The following is an 11372-nucleotide window of genomic DNA, read 5'->3' as shown; positions in this document are numbered from 1 at the left end:
CCCCCCCCCCCCCCCCCCCCGAGCGCTCAGGTTTGCCATGCGTACCTGGATCCTGTGCAAAAGCCTAAGTCGCTAGGTGGCACCCAGGCAGGGTGGGCGTGCGGAGCTTCGGGCTCTTTCCCTGGACAGAAACCGAGGAGGAGTATCTGGCAGCCCCAAGACTCTAGAATGCTTCACTGGTAAAGAGAGCTGAAAGCTATCCAGCCCAGTTGCCCACCTATGACTAAATCGTGAGTGCTTTTTGGTGGGTGACTACAGCATTCCGAGTCTTCCCTTATCGTTTTAAGGCAGCTGTCTGTTGCACCGGGAGAGGAAAGAACAGGGAATTACGTAACTCACGTAGATAAACTAGCAGTAACTTTGGGAGGCTGTATGTAACAAGGCTGGCATTTCTTTTCCAAAACAAGTAAGGGTGAACAGCCAGTTCTGAGAATATGAAAAAATTTATCTGCTGCAGACTATGACCAGGAACGTGTATTTTCAGGTAGTAACATCACTCAGAACGGCAAGCAGTGAAAGGCCAGCATTCTCATTGGAAAGGAGAAGGAAATTTCCCTTTGGAAAGGGGCCAAGTTTCCAACTGGTGATGTATATAGTATCTCTATTTTGTCTCTAATTGCTCGTAACAGTTGTATTGAGGTTTAACAACCTTTAATTTTTGCAATGTCTGTAGCTTCATATCTTATTTTAAATATTGGGATAGTAAATATCAAATTATTTTCTTTTGCAAATATAATATATGCAAATTCTTTCCTGGTATTATTTTCTGACAACTATTCTTTCATGAAGTTATACTAAGATAGACTGAAAATACACATTTTATCCAATGCAGAACTGTTTTACCAAACTAGAATGACTACCAAACATGCACTTAGAAAAGGAGGCTTTGCAAACAATTAAAAAGATAGTTTACATTCTCTGTATAGCTAAGTTAACATCTACTTAGTAGAAAGACTACTATTCCTTACCAGAGCATGTCCATCAAATATAATTTCAAAGGTATCAGAGTTGAATTTCAGTATTCACCTAAAACCATCTGTAAGAAACTGCCTTTGTAGCCCACACACTGTATTATGTATTGAATTTTGTCAAAATAAGTGAATGGATTTAAAATTTCTATTTTTCTTCCTTTCCATTGTAAACACCTCAGTCTGTGCCTCTGTTACCTCTAATCTGGATTATTGTATTAGCCTCTTAATGAATCTCCCTACTTCCCTTTCCTATCTTAAGTCTGTTGAAAACAACAGCTAGAATAATAATTTAAAACAAGCCAGCTAACTTCATGCCTTTACCAGAGACTCTCCAGGGATTCCTCATCTTTCTCAGATAAAAAGTCAAACTGACCCATGGAATCAGGTCTTATATAATCTGTTCCTCTTCTGCTTACCCTTTCTAATTAATTTTCTACTAGTCTGTCTCCTATTTTTTGCACTTCTCATTGCTGTTTAATACACCAGGTACAGTCCAGCCTTAAGGATTTTACATTTGTTCTTTCCACATGGGATGCCATCCCTGGCATATCTACATGGCTTCCTCACTCACCAGTTTCAAGTCTTAGTTCATATGCCATCCTTTCAGGCAAGCTGAGGCCTTCCTTAGCACCCAGTAATAAAGTGCAACTCCCAACAACCCCAGTTGCCCTTCTTTGCTTTATTTTTCTGTATAATACCTATCATCTGGCATACTGTCCCTTTTACCAATTTATTTTTTCTTGGCTTTCTTTGTCCACAAGACTAGAAACTCAATGAGAAGGTCACTATTATCTCCCCTAAAACCATGCCTGACACAAACTAAGTGTTCAGTAAATATTTATTGCATGAATGAATTTTCTTTCAGAAACAGTTCCTTTGTTTAAACACAAAAATGGAACATTTTCTCCTATATACCTGACCTATTAAAATGATTATTGTAATTAGCCTCCATCTTGCATGTAAAGGGACTATGACAGAATTCAGTTATTGATGTTAGGATTAATTCACATAAGAACCTACTATTCCAACCATGTGCCTACTATGTCAGTCAACACATTTTTGTTCTAAATCCAGTAAATGCAAGGCGCCATGAGGTATATACACTACCTACCTGAAAGAGATTTTATCGTAATTGGGAGGAGCCAGTTAAGGATTCAGGGGCGCTAAATGGTGCTTTGAAAGATGGGTAGCATTTGGATTGGTGATGAGCCAGAGCACCCAGCAAGAGCAATGGCGGAGACGGAGGTGAATGCAAAGCTCCAACAGGCTGGAGGGCACTCGGGGGCTGTGAAGAGACTGGCCCACCTGGAACAGAGCATTCACCATGGGGCTATTGGAGCAGGAAGTGAAAGGCAAAGGGAAGCAAAATGTAGAGATCTTCAAGTGTCGGGCTGAGGAACGTACTCACAGTGTCTTATCATCTGGTGGTGTGTAGTGGCAGGGAGCCAGGAGAAGTCATAGGATAAAGAGGGCGCACTTTCCTCTCATGCTCGTTTTACTTTAAATAATGAAGAGAAACTCACAATTAACTAGTAAGTCATGTTGAATATCTTGAGAGCAATGCGAATATGAAGTATGATGAAAACATTTTCTTGAATTCTTCAGTGAGGAATTTGCAAAGAAATGTTAGATAATTCCTTACTTCTTCAAGGTTTGTTCTCAGACACTAAGAGACAGAAATTATTCTCCGCCCTTTGGCATTCTTGAGAGAGAAAGGGTGATGGCTACAGGAGTTGAGGAGCCATTATGTATTGCGGGGGGGAGCCAAACTTCTAAAAATGTATACACTTGAAATCATTCCTAGTCTTAATTCCTCCATTCTCCCTAAATGTTAGAAACCTTTATTTTTATTCTTAAGTTTTATAAAGCCAAGTTGTGGTTTTATAATAAAAAACACCTCATATTCTAGAAAGCAAAAACACTCAAGGAAGGGTTCATTAGAGGTGCCACTTAAAAGGCAAATGTTCATTAAATTTCTTATCTCCTTTGAAATGGAAGTACATTTGCATGATTTTCTTTATTCTCACATAAAAAAGAAATAAATGCAATTCCCTTTCTTAACACAGGCACAATGGCCTGTTAATTAGCATAAGAAACCCTGAATCTCATATATTTATTTAGCAATCTGGAGGAAATCACATTTTTTTAAAAGGAGCTTTTAATCTCTAAAAAACCACTGTCTGTAATTTCTCTTGTTGGTAAGAAAAGAGTCTTCATTCACAAAATGCTGTGAAAGATCAAAATTACCACAAAATGTAGGTCCCTGCATTGTATCAGTATACAGTCTAGGGGGGAGGGAGGATATTTGCATGTATAAAACCTTAGAAATCCTTTGAAAGCTTCTGACGTATTAATAAAATCCTAGCACTTTAAAGTTAGAAGGAGCTTCAGTTATATCCAGTTAAATCTCCTACACAATGCAAGAGCTCCCCAAAAGTCTTTCATGTAGCAGCTGCAAACTCTTGTGTATGGAGCACCCCATAGTTTTGCAGGCAGTTGATCTCATTCGATTAAACTTTTGTTCCTCATAATGATGTGAAATTTGTTTTGTTTTGTTTTTAATATACACTGTACTACACTTCCCTTGGTCCTATTTCTAACTTGTATAGTTAAGATATAATATTTTAAGCCCAGTTCCCTACGGCACATGCTACCCATTCAAATATGAGAAGACGTCTATACCATTCCTAGTCTTTTCTGGATTAAACGTCTTCTGTCCCTTCCATAGCCCTTCATATGACAAAGGTTTTTGATGTTTCACTGTATTGATCATCCCCTTTTGAACACAATTGTTCTAAATATCAGCTTTGAAGAGCAGTTCAGTATATGGTGGAGCTATTCGTACAACTTAATGAATTAGTTCATTTCTATAGTAGGAGGAAGAATTAGGGAAATTTTTGTAGTTGTTTTCCTTTGTTTCATAGCTTATGTGTTAATCTGTGCATTAAATTTTTTGTTACACACTCATATTTTTACAATGTTTCGGAATCTGTTGGCAGTGGTTTATGTAAGACTTTGGGCATGAGATTTACAGACACCTTACTAATTTACAGACTACTACATTTTGCTGGATCAAAATGTAATAATTGCAAGTCCAATAAAAATATTAGAAGAGTTTTTTTCAAAATGTTTGCACTGTTTCTGCTATTTTAAAAAGATGTTTATACAGATTACATTTTGTTTATTTATTTCAATGTCTTCACTTAAAACAGTACTGTGAGTCAGAATTCATTTTGACTGCCCTCAATAAAATTAGTAATGCCATTGGTCATTTTCTCTTTACAGATTGTTCAGTTCAAGGGAATGAAGAATTGAGAATAATTTTGATAAGTGGATTGCAATATGGAGAATTAAGAATAAGCTGAACATTTGATCTGCTTCGAAGAAACATATTTTCCATTTGTCTAGAGTAATCTATAACAACCCAACCAATCAAAATGAATTCAACATTATTTTCCCAAGTTGAAAATCATTCAATCTTCTGTAATTTTTCAGAGAATTCCCAGTTTTTGGCTTTTGAAAGTGATGATTGTCATCTGCCCTTGGCCATGATATTTACATTAGCTCTTGCTTATGGAGCTGTAATAATTCTCGGGGTCTCTGGAAACCTGGCCTTGATTATAATCATCTTGAAACAAAAGGAGATGAGAAATGTTACCAATATCCTGATCGTGAACCTTTCCTTCTCAGACTTGCTAGTTGCCATCATGTGTCTCCCCTTCACATTTGTCTACACATTAATGGACCACTGGGTTTTTGGTGAGGCAATGTGCAAATTGAATCCTTTTGTGCAATGTGTTTCAATCACCGTGTCCATTTTCTCTCTGGTTCTCATTGCTGTGGAGCGCCATCAGCTGATTATTAACCCACGAGGGTGGAGACCAAATAACAGACATGCTTACGTAGGTATTGGTGTCATTTGGGTTCTTGCTGTGGTTTCTTCTCTACCTTTCCTCATCTATCAAGTATTGACCGATGAGCCGTTCCAGAATGTAACACTTGACGCGTTCAAGGACAAATACGTGTGCTTTGATAAATTTCCATCGGACTCCCATAGGTTGTCTTACACAACTCTCCTCTTGATGCTGCAGTATTTTGGCCCACTCTGTTTCATATTTATTTGCTACTTCAAGGTAAGAGAACGTTTCCCCCTACCATTTCCATTTTAACCCGCTTTCCACAGAATTCCACATTAAATTAGTGGTTCTATTTGAACTTTTTTTGTGTGTCTCTCCGTAGATATATATACGCTTAAAAAGGAGAAACAGCATGATGGACAAGATGAGAGACAATAAATACAGGTCCAGTGAAACCAAAAGGATCAATGTCATGCTGTTGTCCATCGTGGTAGCGTTTGCAGTCTGCTGGCTGCCCCTTACCATCTTTAACACTGTGTTTGATTGGAATCACCAGATCATTGCGACGTGCAACCACAATCTCCTATTCCTGCTGTGCCACCTGACGGCAATGATATCCACTTGTGTCAACCCCATATTCTATGGATTCCTGAACAAAAATTTCCAGAGAGACTTGCAGTTCTTCTTTAACTTTTGTGATTTCCGGTCTCGGGATGATGACTACGAGACGATAGCCATGTCTACCATGCACACAGATGTTTCTAAGACTTCTTTGAAACAAGCAAGCCCAGTCGCATTTAAGAAAATCAACAATGATGATAATGAAAAAATCTGAAACTCCTGTAGCTTATGGTCCCAGATGACATCTGTCTAAACACAAGCACAACTTGCAACATCCTTTCAGTACCTGTTCCCCCAGGGAATGAGGTTGTAATCATGTAAGAAAGACCAAGATTTGCTTGTCTTGCTTTTTACTGCTTTTATTGTAGCTGTCATAATTACACTGGGACAAAATGTGTGGGCTTTGGAATCTTCTGGCCATAGGTTTTGACCAGACATCCTTGAAGCTTTTTGTGAACTTCTGCATATAATACAAAGATTTTATATTCAATTTGTTGGAATGAAGTTTCTTTAAAGTATTACTATTGACTGACTTTAGAAGCACTACATCTGAAACTCATTAGGTCAGGCCATCCTGAGTTGATTGGATTAGATGGTCATTAGGTTGGGCAATCCTGATGTAATGATAGACATATTTCAGTCTGTTACAGAGGTGACAGCATGCAAAAGCAGCATTCAGGAAGTGGAGCTAAGCCTATGTCTTGCAGACCTAACAGTCTGAAGGCACCGAGGAGTGGTTTGCATTTTTTTTTAAATTTAAGACAGGATTTAATTTGCTCCTGATTATCACTTGAGATAAAAATGCATAAAAAATACTTCTCAGCTGTGAATATCATGGGGAATTGGGCCACCCACAAGAATTAAGTGGGAAAGCAGTTCTCTAACTTCAAAATTATTTTGGTACCTGACAACCAAAGGATTTCAGAGTAATTCATTTAATAAGCAAATTAATATTGCAGCAAATGGTTGAATTATATTCATCTGAATTGTTGGTCAAGATGTTTTCTATTCTTCACAGACTGTTCAGTGTTTGTCAGGCTTTCTAGCATAAATCTGTATGTGACTCAAAAGGCATTTCCAGCTTACAATATATAAAAACACAAAGTGTATTTTCCATACATCAGTGCCTACATAGTAACTCATTTTTAACTTTTTCAATGTCCATTCTTCAAAGGACACCAAAGTATACTGTTAAAAGAATGTTCACCCTGGCTAGCAGGGCTAAGTACCTGAAAACTGAGGACACTTCATATAGCCCATATTAACTTGTATAAACTGTGTGCCTTGTGGAGTCATAAATAATGTACTTTATAGAGTACTAAGTCGTTGTGTCATGTTAATATACTTAATTTTATGTATTCTGTAATTGTGATTGAGCCTCAGAATCATTTGGAGGAAAGATATTTTAAGAACAAGATATAACTTCAGTGTACTATAAAAGTATTAAATGTGTTTGATTTCAGAGGGCAGACATTTTCTTTATTAAAATCGTTTTTGCTTTTTCTGAGTAGTCTCTTTTATGTCTCTCTTCAGTTTCTTTCTCTCTTTCTTTCCTTCTTTCTTTCTTTCTTTCTTTCTCTTTCTTTCTCTTTCTCTCTCTTTCTTTTTCTTTCTTTTTCCTTCCTTCCTTCCTTCCTTCCTTCCTTCCTTCCTTCCTTCCTTCCTTCCTTTCTCTCTTTCTCTCTTTCTCTCTTTCTTTCTTTCTCTTATGGTTTCCCTCCCATGATGTTCCCACAACATCCTATTTCTGCTGATTAATGAAACATTTTCTACCCTGTGGTCTTCCTCCTCTGCTTCTTGAAGCTTCTTGGCTGCAGGGGCTATTTTACAGGACTCCGTGCCCACTGCATTTACCACAGTGCCAGGTACTTACAAGTTACTCAAAAAACATTTCTTAAACAAACAAATGAATAAACAATAACTAAATTTCCTGTTCTCATTTGTGATCATACAGACTTTGCTTCTTGAAATTTTGGGGGGCTCCTCCTCCTAAGTTCGTATTTACCAAGGAGATGTTTGCCCTTTTCATTATGTTATTTTCCCTTCTAAACTAAGCAAAAATGACATTTTTGATTTTAGAAACCTGCATGTTTAGTCCAGTAATTCAAACAAATATCAAACTTTTTACATGGTGAATGTTCATATGAATTCAAATCCTACCTAATAATGACTTTTTGTTAACTGAACAAAGAAAAAAAATTCTAAAACCAACTTTTAACATACATTGGAAAATATCATCATTGTTCCTTACCAAATCCTGGAATTTTAAACATTTTTCTGCTTCGGGGGACTAATGGGAAATTTTGTCTTTCTCCACTTAGGTGCTATGGAAACAAATTGCTACGTGAGAGCAGCCTTAATACGTAGGTGCCTCCTTGTCCGCACATCTGTTGAGATGGCCATTTCTAAGATTCTCATTCAGCTACGTAGGCCACTGATTCCTTAGATTTACATAAACAATGAACTGAATATAAAATTCTTTTTTATCCATAGATGTCAAAGAACTAATAGTGAAGCCTGTCAACAACAGATACAGAGTTATTCAAGAAGTAAATGTGCACACTAAATACCAACTAGGGAACTTCTGGGTTTTCTTAAACCCAAGAACAAAAACCAATCAACTGTTTTAGTCCAAGAGCATAATGATGATGTAGAGTAAAATGACAATAGCTAGAAGTTTTAAACACTTCGCATGTGCCAAGCACTACGTCAAATATTTCAATACCCATGAGAATGCGTGACTAATATGACCAACCTCACATAAGAGTAGACCAAAGCTCAAGTTACAAAATTTGAGCCCCACACTGAGTAACAGGGGGATTAAGCATCAAGCCAAGGTCTGTCCAGTGCTACTAAACTAAGCAGTGAGCTGAACCTAGGATAGAGTTTTAGAAATACTTTATTCCTCTCTCTTTCCAAGTTAAAATATTAGGGCATGATATCACCATTCAGCTTCTTTCTGATTTTGGCTGTAGAAAGAAATGAAGTGAAGAAAAGTTGAGAGAAAATGGCCATTAGGATTATATGTTCCTCTAATTTCCTTCTGGACTAGAGAATTCTACTTGAAAATAGAATCTGACTATTCATATGAGTTTTATTTCTTTGCTGTTAGCTGCATATTTTCACCCCTTTTCTATTCCACAAAATTCTGCCTTTTGCAGAATGTCATAAAGAAGCATCCCTTGTTTTATTGCACTTTATTGTGTTTCGCAGACATGGTGTTTTTTTCATAAATCGAAGTTTTGTGGCAACCTTGTGTTGAGCAAGTCTGTTGGTACCATTTTCCCAACAGCGTTTGCTCATTTCATGTCTCTGGGTTGCATTTTGGTAATTCTCCCAATATTTCACACTGTGTCATTCTTATTAGATCTGTGCAGTGCTCCAACTTCTTCCAGGGAAAGCTGCTGTATTAGTGCTCATATGGATTCACTGGATATGCACAAAATATCCCCCAGAGACAAAGTCACCGATCTACAGACCTGTATTGATGTCAGGCTTTTCATTTACATCTTACACTTCTAAGGGAGATAGAAGAGAAAGGCTTGTTGATGAAATTGCCTCTTGGGAATGTTGCATTAAAATATATGTCTGACTCAAGGTCTGTTACCAGACGCTTTTATTTCTACATTAACTCATGATATTACGAATGAGTAAACTGATGCCCATAGGAATCTAAACCTAGATTTATGTGATTGCAAAATCCATGGATTGTTCTTTTATACGTCTACACCAGCAAGCATTGGAATGAAACCATTAAGTTTAATTATTTTGTTTATTTTTCATGCAATCCATATTACTGGTTGAAAAGCGAGGAAAAGTAATCAAGCAAAATATTGTGATTTTCCCAAATGACAAAAAAAAAAAAAAAAGAGTGTGACTTCTTTTTCTTTCTTTCTTTTTTTAAAAATAAATTTTGCTAGTAGTTTTGGTCCCTTCTTTTTAATTTTCTTTTTTATCTTGAGCCTTAGTATTTTATGGCTTTTAAAAAAATTAGTGAAATGAGTAAGCACGATATCAAGCGTTTTCTCTCATTCCATTAGTTGTGCTTTATTTCTTATTTCCTTTTGAAACAATACTATTCACGCATTCCTTCTAGGTAATCTTAATAGACTTGCATGCAATGCTTATAATGATCTCCCTGGGCCTCAGCACTCTAATTTGCAAAATGAGGAAATTAGGCTAAATATCTGTATCTTACATAGATATATCTACACCTTAAAAATATACCTATATCTAGACTAAATAATTTATATCATATCTAAGATAGACATAAGCTCCAAAATTATGTGATTCCATTTAAGTAAATCTAGGAAAGAGTTAATAGAAAGGGGATACCTGGTTAGGGACTGTTTGTAGGTAAAATGTTCTACCTGTAGCAGATCTTCCCAGAGGAGGTATCCTGAAAAATTAGGAGAGACATGGTATAGCAAAGTAAGAGAGAAGCGTGTGCCATACATAAGGACAGACTGGGGGAAGATGCAGACGCTAAAACACATGACCAAAGGGAAACAAGTTGGGCTGGAACAGAATGTAAGACTGAGGGAGACTGGGGGAGTCGGGGGTATGGAGGAACCAATGAGGAGCATGCACCTGAGTTTCCAAATGGACAGTATTTTTAAAGGTCATAGAAAAGACATTTTGAAACTGGGAACAGAGCAAGATATTTAGAAATATATTTGGGTGGAATGAAGTTGGGGAGAAGAAAGCAAATTGTCCCCAACTACCAGACTGTATGCAAAGTGGAATTCAGATGCAATATGGCCTATGCCAAGCAGAGGAGCACAGAGGCCAGGAGATTGTGCTGAGGTTCAAGGAAATAGTGAAAATCAGTAGTTAGTAAGGATTAAAAGGAAGACAGTGATCTGTCTGTCCAATAAAAGGTTTGAAATTGCAAAACATTTAATTAGAAAATACTAATTCAAAATGACAAACAACAATAACAAAAGCAATAAAACGATCTCATTCTGAGTGCAGGAAAGGGGCCGTGGGGAAAGAAATGCTTTGTCATCAATGACTAGTAGTACACATTATTTCACAGAGGTTATTAGTCACCAAGTGAGAACTTAGAACCCCGCAACAAGCCGTAAGTTAGATAGTGCTGTTCTTTCACATAAGGAAGCTGCAGCTCGCAAAGATTACAACACCCCCCAAATCACAGTCATTTGCAAAAGCTGAATTTAATCCCACATCTGGGTGACTCCAAAAAGTGTCTGCTTAAACACTGCATGATTAAACTTCCCACTAGCAAGCAAATGGAAGTTTTAAAAGTTGTATACATGGCTTTCAGCTTGAGCACATCCATACAACTAGCCTTTTTTTTTTCAAGGACATGTTATTTTCCTGTTTAAGTACTTTTTAAAAAATTATTTTAGAGAGAGAGACGGAGAGAGCAAGAGCAAGAGCAGGCAGAGGAGTGGAGGGAGAGGGACAAGCAGACTCCATTGCTAAGTGCAGAGCCCAACACAGGGCTTGATCCCATGACCCTGAGATCATGACCTGAACCGAAACCAAGAGTTAGACACTTAACCATCTGAGTCACCCAGGTTACTCTTAAGTACCTTTTTAAGGGAAAGATTGTACCTGAATATAAGTAAACAATGTATTAAAAATGTAAAAATCACATCTTGCATGAAATTATAATTTATAATAATTTATAATTAAATAGCCACGATAATACTGTTAATGTTAAGTGCCTCAACATTACTAGAGTGCCTTCAAAGAAGTCACTCAAATGAGAAAAACAGGGTGAAAATAAAGTAAGCTAATATACTAGAAACTGTGGCTCTCAGCAAACGGTAGAATCAGTTCAGTTCTGTTCAACTAACGCATAATGAGTAATATATATAGTGCCCAGTTCTGTGGAAGATGCTGGCAATAAAACAGGATTGCCCTTACTCTTGACAGACGTTAACCTCATGGAAGA

At 37.2% G+C, this 11372-nt stretch overlaps 1 protein-coding gene across 2 annotated transcripts in view; it reads left to right on the top strand.

The window, feature by feature from the left end:
- NPY1R (neuropeptide Y receptor Y1) overlaps positions 1–6951 on the top strand; it is an 8795-nt gene extending 1844 nt beyond the window's left edge. Inside the window, exons 2-4 of one of the 2 annotated variants that reach the window (XM_008685593.2) lie at positions 485–583; positions 4257–5104; positions 5211–6951. In XM_008685593.2, coding sequence (XP_008683815.2) covers positions 4409–5104; positions 5211–5663 — 1149 coding nt within the window. In that variant the 5' untranslated portion in view covers positions 485–583; positions 4257–4408 and the 3' untranslated portion in view covers positions 5664–6951. The remainder of the gene's footprint in view (positions 1–484; positions 584–4256; positions 5105–5210) is intronic. The other variant, XM_040626412.1, reaches the window with a different exon arrangement.
- Positions 6952–11372: the final 4421 nt, after the last annotated feature.

Source organism: Ursus maritimus, unplaced genomic scaffold (assembly GCF_017311325.1).
Source record: "Ursus maritimus isolate PB19 unplaced genomic scaffold, ASM1731132v1 scaffold_11, whole genome shotgun sequence".
NCBI classification, from domain to species: Eukaryota; Metazoa; Chordata; class Mammalia; order Carnivora; family Ursidae; genus Ursus; species Ursus maritimus.
This window is presented reverse-complemented; position numbering and strand designations above follow the sequence as displayed.